Source organism: Ixodes scapularis, unplaced genomic scaffold (assembly GCF_016920785.2).
Source record: "Ixodes scapularis isolate PalLabHiFi unplaced genomic scaffold, ASM1692078v2 PGA_scaffold9__187_contigs__length_104089568, whole genome shotgun sequence".
Taxonomy (NCBI): domain Eukaryota; kingdom Metazoa; phylum Arthropoda; class Arachnida; order Ixodida; family Ixodidae; genus Ixodes; species Ixodes scapularis.
Genome location: NW_024609884.1, coordinates 81,327,041 through 81,348,768, shown reverse-complemented (window position 1 = coordinate 81,348,768; position 21,728 = coordinate 81,327,041). Strand labels below are relative to the sequence as shown.

The 21,728-nt window shown below is 45.7% G+C and overlaps 1 protein-coding gene across 1 annotated transcript in view; it reads right to left on the bottom strand.

The window, feature by feature from the left end:
• Window positions 1-21,728, bottom strand: part of LOC8024741 (phosphatidylinositol phosphatase PTPRQ) — a 138,517-nt gene that overhangs the window by 41,268 nt on the left and 75,521 nt on the right. Inside the window, exons 11-16 of the mRNA XM_029977549.3 lie at window positions 19,606-19,902; window positions 8,892-9,142; window positions 7,007-7,079; window positions 5,655-5,761; window positions 4,032-4,236; window positions 3,316-3,412 (exon numbers count right to left, since the gene is read on the bottom strand). Of these exons, the coding sequence (XP_029833409.3) occupies window positions 3,316-3,412; window positions 4,032-4,236; window positions 5,655-5,761; window positions 7,007-7,079; window positions 8,892-9,142; window positions 19,606-19,902 (1,030 nt within the window). The remainder of the gene's footprint in view (window positions 1-3,315; window positions 3,413-4,031; window positions 4,237-5,654; window positions 5,762-7,006; window positions 7,080-8,891; window positions 9,143-19,605; window positions 19,903-21,728) is intronic.

Here is a 21,728-nt window from a genome sequence, read left to right as displayed (position 1 = left end):
CAAGCCTCTTTAAGAATAAAGTGGAAAAAGCCAAAAACATTTTTTAATGATACCCTACCATCGTTACTGACAAATGACACTAAGAAATTTTGGAATATAATTCGTGGACAAAAGGAGAGTGTGATATCGCTAGTCGACCATTATGGAATTTCAGTTCCAAGGTCGGAATGTTCATCTTTAGTAAATGATCTGTTTTCTCAGTCTTTTATGCCACTGTCTTTTGTTCCTTGCCCTGAATATAATCTTGCAGCCTTTCCACTTATGGATCCTGTTATAATGGATTGCATTGGTGTGCTTAGTATAATAAAAATTTGAACGTTTCTTCTTCATCTGGAACTGAGGGGATTAATTCGAAATTTCTGAAAAACAATGAAATGCACTCTTCTGTAATACTTTCTAAACTTTTCTCGCAGTCCCTAGATCTTTGTTTGTTGCCCAGCGATTGGAAGGTGGGTAAGGAGGTTCCTTTATTCAAATCAGGCGGCGCTTACTCTCCTCTTAACTACAGGCCTATATCTTTAACTCGTGTCCCATGTAAAATGTTGGGGCATATCATCTGTTCTAACGTTAACTTTCTTGAATCCAACTCATTTTTCACATATCGTCAACATGGTTTTCGTAAATTCTTCTCATGTGAGACGCAACTGGTTTGTTTCACGAACGATTTTTCTTTTTCTGTTCTGGACAATAATTTTTCAATTAACTGCATATTTTTTTATTTTTCGAAAGCATTTGATTTAGTCCCTCACCAACTGCTCTGCTTAAAATTAAAAAAAAAAAAAAAAAAACTAAAGATTGACTTTAACATTATTGCATGGATCGAAAATTTCCTTACTAACAGAACACAGTTTGTAACTGCAAACGATTCAGACTCTCTTCCCTGCCCAGTTAGTTTGGGTGAGTCACTAGGTTGTGTATAGTCACTAGGTTGTGTATATTTATGTAGAGGAGGAAAAAAAGGGGGCCCTCGGCCCCCTTCTTTTCCTCATATACATAAATAACCTCGTTAGCAATGTCCAGTCATCTATGACGTTGTTTGCAGATGATTGTGTCATTTATCGTGTAATCCATTCTGACACTGATATGTCTTTTCCTCAGACTGACCTTAATTCAATTACTAACTGGTGTGACGTCTGAAAAATGCGCCTTAATTCTAATAAATGTAAAGTAATGAGAATTTCACGGAAAGCTACCTGTACCGACCCTCCTCAATATAGCATTGGTTCTGTTCTTGAACAGGTGATATTGTACAAGTACCTAGGTGTCCATCACTGATCTCTATGACAATTGCTGGATCGCGTTTGCCCGCTCCGCGAATGCAGCCACTGGCGGCCATCTTTTTGGTAGAGTTATATTACCTCTAGCCAAGGTACAGCTCCTGCAGCCACTATCATCCATCCATGGCAGACAGCGTTTTGGCAGGTGTGGTGGCAGGCCGCCGTAAAAATAGGGTGGATGATATTTCATGCTTGATTGAAATTGTTTGACGAAACATGTTTTTGAAACCCGGCGTGAACGGTAGCCCGATTTTTGAGGACCCGGTGAAAGTTTCACGAAATTGCAGCATTGGAGAAAAGCAGCACAGCACGCGTCGAAAGTCGCATCGAAAAACGCATCGAAAGCAGACGCCGGTACGGAGTCTGCTTTCGACGCGAGCTGTGCTGCTTTCCCCCGGTGCTGCGCTTTCGTAGAACTTTCGCCGGGTCCTCAAAGATGAGGCTACCGTTCATGCCGGGTTTCAAGAATCTGCTTCGTTGAGCAACTTCAATCAAGCACGAAATATCACCCACGGTACAGTGTACTAGATCCACGGCTATTTTATGGCAGCATGCTGCCATTGCGTTGTCCGCCATATTACTATGATGGCTAGAGATAATATAACTCTACCAAAAAGATGGCCCACCGTGCCCGCATTCCCGTCCATAGGCGGAGCTGGTTAAACGCGATCCAGAAAATAGACATAGAGATCAGTGGTGTCCATATAACAACTGACCTCGCCTGGTAAACTCACATTAATTTTATTGCTAACGACGCTATTCGCATGCTATACTTCGTCTCAACCTACGATAGACTAAAGACCAAAGCTACGGGCCGCCAGGTCCAATCACGTTCCACACTAAGCTATGACATGCTTAACATTGATTAAGGATGAACGAATAACGTTTCCGATCAAAATGCGCAGCATCATTTCTATGGCTTCGGCACTCCAAAGAACCTGTACGTCGTGACTTTCTTTGCAATGTAAAATTGATGAATCACTCAGTAACGTTCATCGAAGCGAAGGACCAGGCGATTTCTAAGTGGCTCGTGATTGAATCTGATGGTTCGTAGCTTTTGCCTTTAGTCCATCGTAGGGTGAGACGAAGTATGGGTTACTTACGTCGGAACTTCTCAAGGGCTCCTCCATCATTAAAACTACTACTGTACAAGACCCTAGTTAGATCCAAGCTTGAGTATGCAAGCTGGGTGTGGGACGCAGGCCATGAATTTCTTGTTAATCAAATTGAATCCGTACAGAATTGTGGCCCAAGTTTTATTTTGTCTAATTTCTCGCGTTTTTCCAATGTATCATCCATGAAACTAACTTTACATCTCCCGAATCTTTCATTGCGTAAAACATTATCTCGTTTGTCCTTATTTCACAAAATTTATCATCACAACCAGCATAAAAGTGAAGACCCTTTTTTTCTAAACCATCGTATGTATCCTATCGAAATGATCATCACCATAAAGTCAACGTTCCTTTCAGTCGCACAAACTTCTTTCATGATACTTTCATTCCAAGGACTACAAATCACTGGAACCACCTGCCTACCTCCATCGCCACAATCACAGACGCTCCCGCATTCAAGTCTGCCATTGAAAAACTATTATGCTAACTAATATATGTTGAATCCTATTTTTTGTACTTCTGTTTTTCCCCACTCCCTTCGGTAACGCCGTATGGCGTTGAAGTTGTTGAAATAAATAAATAAATAAATAAATCTTGTTGTTTGATTGTCCAGAGCAGAAATATCGCCATGGGCCTCGTGCTTATTACCACCGTCGAAAAAAAACGAAGTATCCTCAAGCGAAGCGAATGCATCTGGCTTTCCTTGTGTTCTCTGTTAGCTCGTGCTAACAGACACAACAAGGTAATCTAATGCTATCTACAAACGAACAGGCTTCAGCGAAGAACACATCTGGCCGCCGCAGATTACTACATCCCTGCATGAGCGGAAAATCACGTGAAATTGCAAGGCTACCAAAGTTACCTTCCAGCGCATGCTGCACACGAAGAACGAGCGCATCCCAAGGAAAGATCGGTAAGCTTACGTTATGGGGCCCTTCGCGAAGTCGACCGGATTCAAAGTTATGTTGATGGTGCTGTTCACGATGCCGTTCAGCCTTGGTTTCGTGGGTACCACAGGATCTGCGGAGAGTTTGGTGAACGTTCATTGCTGACCAATTATGGCAGCTTCCAGAGATTAATCCAGACAAACAAACTATATCTCACATATAAGTCGCTTATTGTCATTTATGTTTTGTATTATAAAAACAGAAAACAAGCAATTAGTATATGGCGCTTCAAAAATCACCGAGATATACCTATTGATGAAGTTATAGTGTCTTGAAACGCTTATAGATTACGATGGTCCCCTTCAAGAACATGTGTTTGTTACCAAGATAAGAAAACTGGTTCAATACACATTTATCCGTATTGAAATAAATAATAAATGCTCAAGCAAACTGTGTTAGACTCTCGCAATTTATATGTCTTTTGTGACGTTAGTATTTCTCCCCGTTACGAACTCCCAACTTGAGCAGAAGTTTGCCGCATATAATTGGCAGAAGATCAAGCGCCGAGCAGTAAAGCAAAGGAGATGACATTTTGCAGCATTCCGCTTGCAAACCATTTAATTTTTCCAACAATTCTAATTCAAAAGCATTCGCAGAAGTTGAAGCGATAAACGAAAACTTGTCAAGCAACCGTAAACAGGGTAGGGTGAGGGAGAATACAGACATTAGCCTTTCTGAGTCGCAAGTTTTACCTGCAGCTCTAGTGGAGAAAAGGTCGCATACGGCGTCACCGAAGCCGGCGCTTGTGCTGGCCTGCACGCACACCTTGTAGGTGGTTCCCGGGTATAGATCACTCAGGTTGTACTCTCTCGTGGTGAGATCTTCGAGAACCACCGCCCTGGGACGGGTGCTCGCATTCACCGAACTGCTGAACGAATGTGTGAGAGATACGTTCACCTGAACCGAGAATAGAAAAATGAAATAGGTTATTCAACACACCTCGAACAGACCAACGTGTTTAAAGGGCCAGTGCAACGGTTTTAATGTTGAAAGAATTGCCAGTTTGCATTTTTTTATATTGTTTATACAAGCCCAAGTGACCAAAAACGCGTCACCTTTCCCCGAAAAAGTGCTATTCTGCTGCGTAATCGAAAAGCAAAGAACGAATTATTTGCCGATCTGCAGTCGCCTGTGGCGGCTACGGGAACTAAAATGACGGAGTCTCTGGGGGTACGCGGAAGTCAACAAAACCTCTCCCCCTCCGCTGCTACACTCGCCGTCAGCCCCGTAGCGAACCGTCCTTTGTATCCATCGCTCTCCGCGACCTTCGACGAGGCTAATCCTTTGAAAGTCGATATTCGCGGAGGAAGCGGCTGGGGTCTCTGAAGAGAGGGCCCAAGGGGGAACCACGTGAACCTCCAGCGTACGTCACTCGAAAGTCGGCGTGGAGAGTTGAAACTTGAGATTGAGAGGCACTTCGACCTTCGATTTGTTTCATTTTTTTTTTAAATAAGAACTAGCGCTCGGAAGAAAATTCGTTTTTTTTTTTTTTCGTTTTATAGGTGACGCAGATTAAATTCCGTAGTTAATTGGCCAAAGTCTGAAAATCGTTGCACCGCCCCATAAAAAGTATATTTTCTATGCCTAAACTATGAATACATCATACCTGCCTGGGATCAGATCCGCATTTCTGAAAACGCGAACTCGTTTCTCAGATGCTCCTGATGTGTCATGTCTCCGATGCCAAGTCAGGCGCTAAGGCGCTGATTGTGGGACGACGATTACGCAGATGCATCTTTGTTTCGAGAACGGGTACCAAAGGTGCAACGTCTACAGCTAAGCTAAGCTGGGCGAACGAGCTTGCTTGTATTTAATGAGGTAAGGCGTTTGAAAATTGCTGCAGAATGTATATTTATCTAGAGACATGTCGATTTTTTATGTATCAAGGACGACCGTACATTGACCTCCTTGTGCGAGGAAGGTGTGACAAAGACCTGAATAGCCGCAAGAAAACTGGAATGAAGAGAACTGAATTTCTTTCTGTTTCCGACCCTGGTTTTCGTCGTTTATGTGGAAGAACGTGACCAATAATTTAATACAAACATAAATTTTCTGCGCTTTCCAAGATATCTATGTAGTGCAAACTGCCGTAAGTATACATGTCACATGGCCAATAAAATGTGTTTGCCTGACGCTGAGATGTAACAGTGCTACGTAATCAGTTAATTATGCTGGTGTAGCTATGCAAGGTGCAGTACTAGGGTGTGACTACTGAGGACTTTGCCCGTCTTTCTAGTTAACTAATTAACTAAGGTGCGTCAGTAGATAGACACGCAAACAAGCACGATACAGCTCATTATGAACAAAGAACATACCCGGTAGTGCTTTAAGATTCCATTCGTTCGCTGAGGCTCGTCCCACTGAATCTTGAGGCTGTTTTCCTCTCTCCTCACGCAGCGGACGCTGGCGGGTGCATCTGGAACTGCGCGCGTTGCGTGAGAGGGGATGTTAATAAAGGGCACAGGTGGTTCGGTCCAGAACTCTCCGCATGGCAGTTTAACTGGACGTTATGGTTGAACATCGTACACCGCCCTAATTACACCCATAATGAAGGCATTGAAAACGTAGGTTTTGATGCTATTATAGCTAATTAAACCAACGAGGAGCATTACAGATCACTATGTTTCTTGGGTTTATACTGACTAAGCCCTATTCAAACTGTCAAAAATCGTTGTCAGAAATCCTGACAAAATATATTTTATTCCAGTTCCTACAAGAGCAACAAGCAACATGCGCCGCTCGCAGACACAACGTCCCCAGCTAGCCACTAAACGGCGTGTCCTTGTGCAAGTGGTACTGCGAAAAAGTGATGGGGTCGCCAAAAAACTTGTTTTGCCACTAGATACAAATTGGCATCTGTCGCGCTAATGGTACCATGATATAAGCAGCTCAAATATGGACCATCCTACTATATACGAAATCATAGCGATAGATGTGTAATAGTTTACACTCTAAAAAATATCTGTGCGTCTACTTTCACGCACACCACTCGGAGAGCCAATCACCGCAACTTACAGAGGCAGCTCAGCGAATGACGATGCGGAAACATATGTTTAGACCAAAAAACGCAGTCTGAGTTGTGACATTAAGCAATGCAAAACGTTACGCTTGCATTGCTTAATGTCACAACTCAGACTGCGTTTCTTAGTCTAAACATATGTTTCGGCATCGTCATTCGCTCAGCTGCCTCTGTAAATTGCGGCGATTGGCTCTCCGAGTGGTGTGCGTGAAAGTAGACGCACAGACTTTTTTTTTAGAGTGTATGAAGCGCTTTCTTGGTGCTTTAATATACGCTTGCCCGAAAACTAGCTAATATTGACTGCATTAAACCCGAGAGTGTGGGACGTTTCCAGACCAAATGCGTCAGCTAATTATAGATTATCATCATTGGTATTTTGCGGCATCTGGCTGCCATATACGTGTCCATTGTTGCTGACCGCGGCTTAACAGGAGCTTCCACAAAGCTTTACCCCGGCATCGAGACTACAGTTCTTTGCAGACGATGAGGAAGTCTCCGCTCTGAACAAGATGGTCACCAGTGATTACCATCATTAGCCAATGAAGAAGCAAGTTTTACCGACGAAGGCGTGAAGGGCTTATCTAAATAATAGTCTTTACATAAGAGTGAGATATTTTTCAACAGGTCAACGAGAGCAGCGAGTCTCACCCGTCTCTCCTGTCTCTATCTCCAGCTCGTCCGAGTAAGGACCGTGTGTTGTGCCGCGATTGAACGCCCTCACCTGGATGAACATAAATTCAAGATAGCTTAAAGGGAAGCAGCGGGTGAAATGAAAGCCAGAGATATATATCTCAGCACGAGGAAAACAGCATCAAGAACTGATTTTTTCTTCTTTTTTTTTTCACCTAAATTCTTTTTTCTAAATAGGGGTGTCGTTTCTAACTGGGCGACTGGATTGTTAATCTAATAAATTACGACAGTTCTTTAAAAATACATTTTATATAACGAAAGGGTTCTCAGCATTGCCGTTCGAAGCCCAGTATGTTCAAGCTATGTTAATCTTGTTCTTGTTCTTCACTAATATTAACTAACCAACACTCTTTAACAACTGTTCACGTATCCCCCGACCAAAATGATCAAGTTCGAAAGTTTTAACCGTATACTTATCAGACAGACGAGTCGTGAATGAGGAACATCAGAAAAAAGTTGAGGTAAAAAAGATGCGGTTCTGCCGCATTTTTCAAACTTCACCCACTCTAAGAAAACGTCCCTGCGTCTACTTTCCTGCACAACACTCGGAGAGCCAATAACCGCAACTGACAGAGGCAGCTTAGCGAATGACGATGACTAAACTTATGCTTAAACGAAAAACGCACTCTGAGTTGCGACATTAAGCAATGTAAGCGTGACGTTTTTGCATTCCTTAATGTCGCAACTGAGTCTGCGTTTTTTGGTCTCAATATATATGTTTCGGCATCGTCATTCGCTGAGCTGCCTCCTTAAAGGGGCACTGAAGTCATTTTTGAAAAGGGTCGTTTTCGATCTCATGTTGTTCAAAATCTGTTATACCCGTGCCTCACGGACAACTCGAATGCCATTTACCACGAATGACATTTGAGCGGACGGCCAATCAGCGCGCGACACTCCGGGCGTGGCGCATTCCACGCGCGACAGATCGCGAGCTGATTCGCCGATCACACAAATATCATTCGTTGTAAATGGCATTTGAGCTGCCCGTCTGGCACGGGTATTAGTTCCCATATATAACCAAGTCCTATATTACACAACTGTTAATTCATCTCAGGGCAATAAAAACACATGTGGACTATTTTTTCTCGCGGACTAGATTGTGTAGACCAATGAAAGCCCCACAATACGCGCGATTCCGGATGATTTTATTAAAACTTGTCTAGTCTGATAGATACACACTCGGATAAGACTCCTCTTTTTCTCCGCGGACGAAGCCATCGCTTGCAACTCGCCGACAAGCGCCCTCCATCGACCACTTCCCTCGGAAGAAAAAGGTTCTTCCCAAAAAGGGCGTGTCGCGATTTTCCACACGTTTTTAACGAGGAAATAAGCTACACACTATCGTCATTTCGGGTTTGTTGAGATGCTTAGAGCGTCTAGATTAAGTTGTCACCACAAAAAGGCGATCTCAGAATCGACTTCAGTGCGGTGATTGGCTCTCCGAGCGTTGTGCGGAAAAGTAGAGGAACGGGCTTTTTTAGAGTGTATAGTATAAATTTGTTAATACTATAGTCGTCACCTGTATGAATAATAGCGACTTATTATCGTCGTGGCCTGCAGGTAGGTAAATATGTGGCTTTATTAATTGTACGATTTCTTCCAATCAAGGTCCTGGCAACTTCTGTTTGAATGGATGAGGTGGCTAATATAATGAAATCACATCAACTCAACACGACATTATCTTTGGGATTGTCCCAACGAAGCTGTCTTGTTGGGGCCAGCAAGTTATTTGTTATTCTGTTTGTTATTTCAGCTGCGTTATCTACTGCAAGGGCAATAACTCCCGCGAGCAAGAATAGCAATTCAGAAGCGAAATGCAGAACTCGACAGACACTCCGCTCACCGAGAAACGGTAGATAGTAACAGGTAGCAAGTTGGACACAGTGAAACAGTGTCTTTCCAAGTCGCTGTTCTCGGGGAAGCACTGGTACTGGTCGACGTTGAGAAGGGTAGAGTTGCTGCGAATACCGTTCGTCCGGAACTTGATTTGGTAACGCTCCAGTACACCGTGTGGCGGGTACGGAGGGCTCCACGTCAGGGATAGGTTCGTTGGAGACAGCTGATGGGCCGTCAGGTTCCTGGGAGATGGAGGCGCTGCAATGGAAACGACGGAGCACAATTCCAAAGACTGGCGCACGCTGCAGAGTCTGCCTGTCTGTTCCAGTATTTCTTGAAGATATTCCTAAGACGGCAAGGCAGGTAAACGTATTCCGGTCCCACAGGAAACCACCCATCAATCAAATGTTTCCTCGCACAATTAATACGACCCTAGAGGCTATAGTCCATGGCTGTCTATTGGCCATTCGGCGACAGAAATCGGCGTGTATTTCGTTCCTAGAAGCACCTACATAAACAACCTTCATCGTCACCATTAAGGCGTCAATCATGTTGATCACTCCAGGCAATTTGTTCTGACAACATTATCTGCGTAATTACACTCAGTGCAGGTGGTCCCAACGAGGAAAAAAGTGGAGAAGGGGGAATCGAGTTCACCAAAACGCGAAGAAAGTGAGAGAACCAATGGTCCCGATTGCGCAACTCCAATCACAAAGAGAAATACGGAAGCAGTGTCTGGCACCCGTTCTGGAGTGGATGCGAGCAATCCAATAACATGCACCTCTCAGGTCATTGAGAGGACAGCTCTTCCCTGTTTGCTGTCATGGCAGCGTTGGCTGACAGCTTAAAGGGTCTTGGGAAGGAATTATCTTTTAGGGGCATAAATGGGACACGTATTTTTAAAATAAATTTCACAAAAAACAATATTTACGCCGCTAGACGAAATTTAGATGGATGTCACGGCTCGCTCTAAGCCCCGCCCACAATTAACGGCCCCACCCACTAACTACTACTGGACTGGCTTGGCTGCTCGACCGAACACGCCAAAAAGCGTGGTGTCCCCTTTCGCGACAACCTTTGCTTCTTGTATGGAAGTCTAACACCGCCTGCCAGTCGTGCGAGCAGACGCGCGGCACCCTACGGCATGGTCTCCTATTTCACCGCCGTATATCGCCTTGGAGAACATAATAGCGCTTCACGACAGGGACGAAGGGTAGGAACGAGACAACACAATGCGCAACGTGCGTCCCTGTCGTGAAGCGCTATTATGTTCTCCAAGTTTCAGTACCAACTCGCCCAAGAATCCGCATTACTCGTATATCGCCGTCTGCAATTCCCGTGAGACGCGGACACGAAAGCTGCGCGTCGGTGTCCGTTTTCGCCTCCGTCCGTCTGCTATTCCAGCCCCGTCTAAAAAAAGTTGCGGTGGCTTAGCTCGGCTATGCCAGGATTTACGTAGCGTGAGCTTATGCGCACAAAATGAGACGCGCTATCAAGCAGCTCCGGTGCAGCGTCAGACTTGGCTACCGTGCAACGAAGGCACACAGCTGGGCACGCAGTGGCGCCAGTGCGTCTGGCGCGGCTATGACGTCACTCCTCTGGAATGCGAAGACCGGCGAGGCGCGCGTGGTGGCGGCGGACCCCGCGGCGGCGGCGGCTCCGGCACGCCAGCTGTGCGCCGTATGACGTCACTGCTCCTCGCGCTTGAGCAGCACGGAGCACGGCTCATTATGCGAGCCACGCGAAACTGCTCAACCTTGGCCAGTGTAGCTCACGCTAAAAAACATCTGCAACGCTCAGACGACGCGACCATGAAAGCGGCGTTCCAGCGTTCCATCATGCGCGAGCCACGGTCCAATACAAGCGTCTGTCAGCGTATGTCGATGCGCGGTAAAAGGCGACCTAGAGGACTAAAAAATAACAACACTATTAATATGCAGTCCTTTCCACTTTACTGTTCTTGCTGTTGTTTGTGTTTTTTTTTTGTTTTTTTTCACATGGCATTCGCGGGCATGTTGGGTGACCGTCATGACGCACAATTAAAAGGCGACGTAAAAATATTTGTTATGGTAGGTCAGATGCACTGCAAAATTTGAGAGCTACTTGCCTTTCGAGGCGAAATGACGAGAACATACCTACACAAATTTTATGCGAGCCGAACGCCTGATTGCCTCCTACCAATAGCGTGAACATTCTTACCTGTGAAGATACCTTCCCAGTAATGAAACCATAGTCGCAATCACGACGGTTGCACAATTCATAGAGCAGCGGGGCTGCTTTTACGGTCACCAACATCTTTATTATACATCAACACGCGCAAAGAACAAAATCAAGTCAATTCGATCGAACTAGTTGATCCGGGACGCTAGGCTTAGGCCTGTCCTGCTACGAGAGCAAGCATCCGCACAGCAACCGAAGGCGCATACTCGCGGAAGTTTGCTGCGAACTACGTCGGCTGAGGAGGTCTTCCCCTAAACACGTCTGTGAATTCAAAATCAGTGGTACTGATAAAAAAAAACGACAAGCTGAACGAGCTTTTCTCGTTCAGCACTCCGCAGACGCCGGTGGCCATGTTTGTTAACGTTTCAAACCAGAGCAGGAGAAGCAATCTCAGAATACATCTGAAAACAATTATGACTCTATCTTGGTTATTTTCTTCTCAAACATAAAAAATATAGTCGATTAAAACACTACTACGGCACGGACATAAAAATTTACAACCAACTTTTCACACGTCAATCATCTCTCCAGGCAATGAGAGATGTAAGCACCTTGTAAGCACGGGGTGAGACTTAGCGGGCTGTGACCTCCGCCTTCTGCACCTAAATTGCGTCTAAAAGCGCAAATATTGATTTAAAAAAAAATTGCTTTTTCGTGGTAAACTTTTCTTTTATATACGTATCCCACCTGTATCATTTAAAAGAGAAAAAAAAAACTTGTTTTCCTTGCAGTGTCCCTTTAAGAAATCATGCTCATGCCTCGTGATTTGCTCTTCGGTGTTCTTATTAGCGAATGCCGCAATGTGATTGTCTGTGGAGCGATAATGAGATGCTTAGAACGCCCTCGATTTCTTAAGCTGTCCATGACTGTATGCAGTGTTTTACGTACCATCGCACCAAGAAACGATTCGCCCCACCAACGACAGACGGCACAGTAAAAGTTCATCATCCAAACCCTGAGACCAGGAGAGACGAAAAGACGACTTGAAAGCGAAAGCCCATGCGCCGACTCATTAAAGACAGACACATGATTTACTCGCTGAGTCATCCCTCTTAATGTGCTGAGTCATCCTTCCTAATATGCTGGGTCATCCTTCTCAATGTGCTGAGTCATCCCTCTCATTGCAAACGGGTGATAGGACCACGTCAGGCAGAGATAATCTGCCTGTTGTCCTGTTACCCTTGACCTAGTGTCTAAAGAAAACCAATTCTATTCAAAATGTGCTGAGTCATCTTAATTCGCGTAATTTTCCACCGAGTGGTCACCTAAATGTTTTGGTACCTTTCGTGTCGCCGACGTGTTTTCGCTCAAGGACTTTGAAGGTCGACTGGACAATGAGGCATATAAGGTAAGGTTGTGCGAATAGTGGTTCGAATCGAATAGCGCACCGTCATCCCTAGCTTCTGCACTGTTGAAAGAACTGGCCGTCTTGGCTTTTCCATTCACTGTCAAGGCTATAACTGACGCAGCGCTATTCGATTCGAACCACTATTCGCACAACCCTAAATTATAAGGCTTTCGCCTTAAAAACGGACGATTTCATCTACGTGTACCTGGATTTAAATTATGATGTTTCCTAACCAGCTCGCCTGCATACTTTCGCTTCTTACAGTAAAAGTTTTGTTATATGCCTCAACCAATCCGCCCTCCGCGTTGTGCCATGCACCGATGACAGGTTCAGGTGACACGTGGCGTTAGATCGACAGTTTATTTATAAATCGTATGAGTAGCATCCTCTCTGCTGTCTGACAGCCTCTGCCCGTGGTAGAGAGCGGAGGGCGCTTTGGGAAGCGTGGCTTGGTCAACGATCTGTCTTTTATCGTAAACTCTAAAAAGAAAAAGTTCGAGGAGTTTCAATAATCGGCTGGACGTGCATGACCTCGTGATCGAAGCGTATAAATGAAAAGCGTCAATGTCCCCCTTGCTGGTTTGACCTGGGATATCCATACTGTTGCTTTATTCGCATTTTATTTTAAATTCACATTGCGACCAAATACGTATCTCACGCTTCGCTCGCAAAACCTTGTACTGCGAGTAAGCCTAGGATACACACTTTCTTGTATGTCTTCAGAAACTGTTCTATTCGGATGACCTCGGGCAATGAGCTAACTCTCAAAACCCTGAGCGCTATCCCGTATTGTTTATGACAGCGCTTAGAAACACTTGCAATAGGAGACCCAGAAACAACAACAACAAATTTTTTTCAAGCACGTCCGTGCCTTTACCGTCGGAGCTAATATCGCGGGCGGAACCCACTTGTGTCCATCACGTGTCATTGTAGTAAATGTTTTGTGAAGGTTTTATTCAGTTAGAGAGCCTTTATATCCCCAGCATCGAATTACGTCATTGATGTGGCAGCCCGTGCCGTTCAAGCAGTGGCTGGGACTGGCACTGCGCCATCAAGCAGGCCTCCGTTTCCTTTACATAGGCCTAGAAACAACGTCAAAATAAATGTGTGCTAAGAAACGTCGTCACGAGTAAAGCATTGAAATACAATAATTAATAACACCTCACGAATGATAAAGTACGTTTAACGCAGATGATCTCATCATTTCCAGCCCACAAGAAAAAAAAATTAATAAGCCCCCCCCCCCCCCCCCTCCAAAAAAAGATTAAAAGATCCATTGGTGGATCCTTAGGGAATGCATTAGCATAACCCTTGGGAAGAGCCAAACTCGTCCCCCTTTGTAGACCGCTAACGCTGACCCTTTCACTTTCCTGTTCTGGCTTTCACTTTTGACTCAATTGCTCTTTTGCTTCCTCTATTTTTTGCCTCTTTTTGTTTTTGTTACAGGGTCAGGGTTAGCGCTTCCCAAAGGGTGACTGACGTCTGTGGTGTTTCCCAAGGGTCATGGCATTGATCCACCAATGGATCTTTATTGCCGTCCAGAATGTCTACCTCGCGCCTGAACGGGTAGAAGAGGAGTGCATACTTCCTCCGGAAGTTGATGGCGTCGGTTACAGGGTAGCTGCGGTAGCTAAAGAGGTGCCCGAAGTTGGTGTAATCTCTCGCTAAAATAGTAGAAAGATTGGCTCACCTGAGTAAATCAAGAAAAATCAAAAACTATGTTTTTCCTATACTTTGGATGTACTCTAAAAAAATGGTATATGTTATTGTGGTGCTTATTCGGGCCAAATGAAGTGAAGAGGTAAGCCAATTCTATATTCTTTCCATTTCTATATTCTGTATTCTTTCCATTTCTATATTCTATATTCTTTCCATTTCATATTTCAATCGCAGTAAACGCCAGAATAGCCCAACACGATTTTCTGATGAATTTGAGATAAAAGGTTTAGCTATAATTTTTCTATAAAGAAAACCAAATTTTAGTTTCTTATGGCTCCTGGGTCTTCATACATTTATACTCACGATTAAGGATGCACCAGCTGCGAGCACCTCTGTAATAAATCTCAGCGCGATATGTTAAGAAACTGATTTATGCGGTCAGTTTCAAATGCATTCAATCCACATCGCCCACGCTGTAGCTCGGCTGGCCGCATTTCCGGCAGCCAAACTCGACGCTGCTTCCAATCCTGTGTATCGTCCGTCCGCCTTGCACGCTTAGCAGCGGCATCCGCTGCCTGACGCTGCTTTCGCTGTTCACCTTGTTCATCGGTTTCGGCAGCCTGTCTCCATCATTAATATACCGTCTTTTTTGCCGTCTACTTGGACCAGCGCTAGTGCTTAGTTCACACTCCATTTAGTAGCACAAAGCAAGGCATACCCACTCGGCACACCTGGAAGTTCACACTCGCCCCAGAATCCGCGCGCACATTGGCTTCCGCCCCATTACGTCGCCTCCCTCTCGCCTTTATCCTTCCCTACTCTCCTCCTCTCCACGCGGCGCGCTTCCCTTTCCACTGTTTTGACCACAAACGGACGCCGTTAGCTTTTCCATGCCATGTGGGTACCCATATAACGCATTAAAGGAGCGATGCAACAATTTTTGTACTTTGCGCAAATACCGCTTAGAACGGATCCCTGACATTAATGACCTATGAAACACGCGTTCGTTTTTCACCCCACGCAATCGAAGTCTCAGAAAAAAAGTTAAAGAAAAACGAGCAGCGTTCACCCCCTCAACTCGCTGCCAGAACAAGCGGCCACGTGATCTGGAGCCGATTATATGCCGCCAATGTTGATCATAGCCGCGCGCTGGGGTTGGCAAAGCACAGGACACGCGCTGAGTTCCAGACATTGTTATGGCTCGGCTATTGTCGTCGTCGCCGCGATTGGACACGGGCCACTACCCGAATGCTTCTCGAGCTAGTAATTATCACGAGCCCAAATCGAGTGCCCACGCAATGCTCGGGTCCAATCTATGAACCGCATTCAAATATCGTCACTTGGGTGTACTGCGATCCCCGAGTTACGTCATCAAATTTTGCAAAGGAGAGATTGAATGAAAATGATCGCTTTTGTCCTTGAAATTACACCGCAACAAAGGAGTTTCTTGGCCAGTGGCGTTGCGTGCGAGTATCCTAGAGCCCCACTAGTGCCAGTAAGCTCGTGTAAGGTGAAAAACATTCCAACTGATTATCGTTGCACAGCTCCTTTTTAAAGGAGCTGTGCAACGATATTCAATTGGAATGTTTTTCTCTCTACACGAGCTTACTGGCACACCTGGGACTCAAGGATACTCACACGCAACGCCATTGGCCAAGAAACTCCTTTGTTGCGGTGTAATTTCAAGGACAAAAGCGATCATTTTCATTCAATCTCTCCCTTGCAAAATTTGATGACGTAACTCGGGGATCGCAGTACACCCAAGTGACGATATTTGAATGCGGTTCATAGATTGGACCCGAGCATAGCATGGGTACTCGACTTGGGCTCGTGATAATTGCTAGCTCGAGAAGCGTTCGGGTAGTGACCCGTGTCCAATCGCTGCAACGACGACAACAGCCGAGCCATAACAATGTCTGGAACTCAGCGCGTGTCCTGCGCTTTGCCAACCCCAGCGCGTGGCTATGATCAAGACTGGCGGCATATAATCGGCTCCAGATCACGTGGCCGCTTGTTCTGGCTGCGAGTTGAGGGGGTGAACGCTGCTCGTTTTTCTTTAATTTTTTTCTGGGACTTCTATTGCGTGGGGTGAAAAACTAACGCGTGTTTCATAGGTCATTAACGTTAGGGATCCGTTTTAAGCGGTATTTCTGCAGAGTACAAAAATTGTTGCACAGCTCCTTTAAAGAGCCCAATCAGCAACTACGCGAAAACGAATAATGCCATCAGAATTAAACATATGTTGGTTTTAATGAAGTTGCCAACGACTAGAAGCGTTCAAGCATCCTTCTTCATATGTTTTTTTTTTTTTTTCTTACAAATGCTATACTTTAGGGTGCCTTCATGTGCGCTTTGCTTAGAGTGGAGACATCTGGCCATTTTGTCCCACACTTTTATTTTTCCTTTTTGTTCAAAAGCGCGTGAAAGAGCGTGTCCCTGCACGCGTTTCTGGCGCTTACAGTGTTCTAGAGGGGGTTGTAGTGGCAAGAGCGGCGGCCACTTTGTGAAGATTTGCGCGTAGACGACACCATGGCGCTGCTGTTCTGTGCCCTAGGAGCGCGCCCCCGTCAGCCCCATCATCAGCGCTGCTAGGTGCTTACTACTGTGGTTTGACTGGAGCTTTTCGCGGTGCGAAACAACTGCTAATGTTGTTCTGTATACTCTGTTTCACCTTATGATGTACCGCAGGAAAGGCTACAAGCGCGAGCTCTTTGCTCTGGGGCACATCTCGGCGGCACACGCTCTCATGAATTAAGAGCAGCTGGCAACGCTATGAGCTCGCGCTTCTAGCCTTCGTTGCGGTACAACATAACGTGAAACGAAGTATAGTAAATAGGCCCGTAGCTCTCAAGTTTTGAGCAGCGCTCCAGGCGAGCAAAATAGAATATTTGGCTCGCGTTTCGAACATGCGTCAATACGATTCCCCACCAGAGTTTTTTATACCCCGTTTCATTATAAGTGCCAGCGTAGCAGAGGCTACAAGAGCGAGCTCTTTGCTCTGGGGCACATCTCGGCGGCACACGCTCTCATGAATTAAGAGCAGCTGGCAACGCTATGAGCTCGCGCTTCTAGCCTTCGTTGCGGTACAACATAACGTGAAACGAAGTATAGTAAATAGGCCCGTAGCTCTCAAGTTTTGAGCAGCGCTCCAGGCGAGCAAAATAGAATATTTGGCTCGCGTTTCGAACATGCGTCAATACGATTCCCCACCAGAGTTTTTTATACCCCGTTTCATTATAAGTGCCAGCGTAGCAGAGGCTACAAGAGCGAGCTCTTTGCTCTGGGGCACATCTCGGCGGCACACGCTCTCATGAATTAAGAGCAGCTGGCAACGCTATGAGCTCGCGCTTCTAGCCTTCGTTGCGGTACAACATAACGTGAAACGAAGTATAGTAAATAGGCCCGTAGCTCTCAAGTTTTGAGCAGCGCTCCAGGCGAGCAAAATAGAATATTTGGCTCGCGTTTCGAACATGCGTCAATACGATTCCCCACCAGAGTTTTTTATACCCCGTTTCATTATAAGTGCCAGCGTAGCAGAGGCTACAAGAGCGAGCTCTTTGCTCTGGGGCACATCTCGGCGGCACACGCTCTCATGAATTAAGAGCAGCTGGCAACGCTATGAGCTCGCGCTTCTAGCCTTCGTTGCGGTACAACATAACGTGAAACGAAGTATAGTAAATAGGCCCGTAGCTCTCAAGTTTTGAGCAGCGCTCCAGGCGAGCAAAATAGAATATTTGGCTCGCGTTTCGAACATGCGTCAATACGATTCCCCACCAGAGTTTTTTATACCCCGTTTCATTATAAGTGCCAGCGTAGCAGAGGCTACAAGAGCGAGCTCTTTGCTCTGGGGCACATCTCGGCGGCACACGCTCTCATGAATTAAGAGCAGCTGGCAACGCTATGAGCTCGCGCTTCTAGCCTTCGTTGCGGTACAACATAACGTGAAACGAAGTATAGTAAATAGGCCCGTAGCTCTCAAGTTTTGAGCAGCGCTCCAGGCGAGCAAAATAGAATATTTGGCTCGCGTTTCGAACATGCGTCAATACGATTCCCCACCAGAGTTTTTTATACCCCGTTTCATTATAAGTGCCAGCGTAGCAGAGGCTACAAGAGCGAGCTCTTTGCTCTGGGGCACATCTCGGCGGCACACGCTCTCATGAATTAAGAGCAGCTGGCAACGCTATGAGCTCGCGCTTCTAGCCTTCGTTGCGGTACAACATAACGTGAAACGAAGTATAGTAAATAGGCCCGTAGCTCTCAAGTTTTGAGCAGCGCTCCAGGCGAGCAAAATAGAATATTTGGCTCGCGTTTCGAACATGCGTCAATACGATTCCCCACCAGAGTTTTTTATACCCCGTTTCATTATAAGTGCCAGCGTAGCAGAGGCTACAAGAGCGAGCTCCGGGCTTTCAGTGTCCCTGCCAAGCACGCGCGCTCGTGCAGTGCGAGCATCGCTCAGGGAAACATGCTTTAGCGACAATAGCTTCGACCTCGCTATCGAGTAAAGTGAAACATACGGGCTCATGGAAGCTATGAAAGAAAGCAATAAGATAATAAAGCTGAAAGGAATGTTTCATGGGACGTTCGGGCCGCGAGCTGCGTAATTCTTTTTTTTTTTTATACGTTTTGTAATCGCGCGTTTACAGATGCTGACAGATGCTTGCATTCCAACGTGACATGTGCAAAATCGACGTTACAGCGCCGCCTGGATGGTGCTGCCAACTTAACATGGTCGCGTCTTGCGGACGCGCCCGCGCCCTCTGCCCGAGAGCAACGGGTCTGCCTTTGGACTAATGCCTCTAGAGTGTGTGCTATCCTCTACTTGAAATATTCCCGTGTTTTGAGGGAGATTATTTAATTAATATCGACTCCCCCCCCCCCCCCCCCCCCCCCCCGCAGTACTGACAGATCGTTCAGCAACCCTATCACTTGGGCTGCAGGCTCAATAGCTGCGAAAGAAGTTCTACGGTGCTACATTTCGGAGAAGCGTACCGCGACGCTCTCGTCGTCTTCTTCGTTCATCGCACACGTGCCATTAATTCTCCTAGGGCACAGAACTCCAGCGCCACTCGCGGTATCTACATCGACCGTCTTCACGCGCTTCATTGTAAGTGGGCGCCGCTCTTGCCACTACACCCTCTAGAACACTGTAGTGGCGCTGATTGTGCTATGGCGACATTTTGTTTTTGTCGATTTCTTTGTATTTTACCCATGAGCGCATGCTGTCGGCATCGGGTGCTACAAGGGGTGGCATCACCCTAAACAGAAGTACCGCAGCGAAGGCTCGAAGCGCGAACTCATAGCGTTGGCAGCTGCCCTTAATGCACGAGAGCTTGTGCCACCGAGACGTGCCCTATAGAGCAAGGAGCTCGTGCTTGTATCCTTTTCTGCGGTACATCATAAGGTGAAATAGAGTATACCTTAAACATATTGACACAAACAACATCTGTATCGTTGATTCGTGCTGTCAGTGATTCCGTGGGAAATGTCTCACCGGCAGGTGACGTGGTGAAGTTGAGCTCGGCAGCGACTTCAGAGCGACCCGCGTCGTTCTCTGCGAACACCTTGGCCCGGTAGCGCGTGTAGGGCAGCAGGTCGCTGAAGACGAGTCTCATGTCCCCCGTGGTGTGGTTCACCAGCCTGCTCTCCCACGGGTCGGCGCTGTCCAGTTCCAAGTAGTAGCGGCGCACAACGCCGTTGGCAAGTTCACAGGGGACGGGCCCCCAGGAGATCACGTACTCGTCACCAGTCCCTTTCGAGTAGTTCAGGGCCGTCGGGGTTCCCTCAGGAACTGTAGACAAACATCAGATTTAGGTTACCGGTGGTCCTCTTGAGTATTCAGCGTGCTGAGTACGATAAGAAATATCGACTCACTCAAGTTAGCACCGTTGAAGATATTAGAAACGTTTGCAGCACTATAGATAGCTCTCACGCAGGGTTGAGAACAGATATCAATATAATTTAAATCGTCATTTCAACGAGACCAGTTTTACTATGATGAATTAAATCAAAACTTTCCCGCAAAAGTATTTTCGAAATATATTTTTTTATTTACTGTTTGTTTATCATTTCATGCTTTTCGTGTGCTTGTGTTTTGTTTGTAAATAAAAAAATCATTATGCAAGAAAATTTATATAAGGTTGAACACGAGCAAAAAGAAGTGCTCTTCTGAGCAAATTGGAGCGTTGAATTTGATTTCTACCTTCTACTTGGTTCGCCAGCTAAGTAGCGTCGTATTGCAACAAAATCTGAGCACAAAAGAAAGAATCGACAACTAGAAATGTAATGACCACATGACCGAAAACTAGAAATGTAATAATGCATTCAAGTCGGAACTCGACGAAAAAAATCAAATAAATTTTTGTACTAACTCAAACAAGTCAAGCTGCTTTTTATCTAGTATAACGGATATTACAGCAATAAAGGTTGTTAATTAAACTGTACTTTAGATTTACAGTAATATTTGTCTTCCGCATTGTTATCAGTGATGGGATGAATTGATCAATGAATCCACCATGTTGAAAAATACATTTCGTTGTGAAGAATCACTGTTTTCTCTAGGTACATTGATTTAAGTCAAATGTAATCTGATCTAAATAAAATGAAATCTGATTTCGTTCGAATAAATCTGATTTATTTTATGTTTTCCCACACTGGTGTCACATAAAGAAAAGAAGAAAATATCTGACCGTCTCTCGACAACAAGTGGAGAACTCATCACTATACAAACGTTTCAGGGTAGTACATCCAGCTAATGAAGAGGCCCGAAAATGGGCTTCCCATTAGAGCCTACCGCATTTTAAGAAACCTCTGCCTCTAGATTTTAGGATGAGCAGGGGCCTTGACTCAGACGTGTGCCTACCTTAAATACTCTACACAAGAAACTATATTTCAAGTACTTTGGGGAGTATTTTGGAATCTTGCAAATACCTTTAGTCGAATATTTGCTACTCTATCTTAATTACATTTTTCATCAATCTTGTACTCAATATCTCAATTATTATTTTCAACCTTCGAACATATTTGTCGCCGGCACAACCTACGGAACGGGAATCTAAGGAATCTTCGGAACGGAAGGGGCATCGAGTCATCGTGTCTGCAGGTGGCCCTATAGAGAGGTCTTGCCCCCATACTCCACAGGAGAGCATTCGGAGGCAGGTTGAGCGACTTAGCGCCGCGGGCTTCCCAGCTTCAGATTTTGCAGGCGGTGGCGTAAAAGCTACTAAGGAAGATCAAGACGGGACTCCAACCACATAGGGAACGACCAAATAAGGCTGCTTATGTCTAGGAATGCGAAAGCATTCGTTACACGCAGCGCATTCTAACAAGCAGCGCGCCACGTCTTCCTTTATCACACGGCGCTCTGGCGGTGACATCACGATCCCCACTGCGGAGGCGCGGCGAACCCCGCCGGCTTCACGACGGCTTCCGTGACGAAGCATCTGCGTTGCAGTGCTTTGTGTTTTGTTTCTGAGGCGCGTGCTTGATGACGTGAATTTAGGTGCCGTTTCGCTGAGCCAACGGAAACTTTAAGTGCCGTTTCGCTCAGCCAATCGGAATTTACATGCCGTTTTCCGCTGCTACAGACAACGCTGGCTTCACTCCATGAGATAGTTA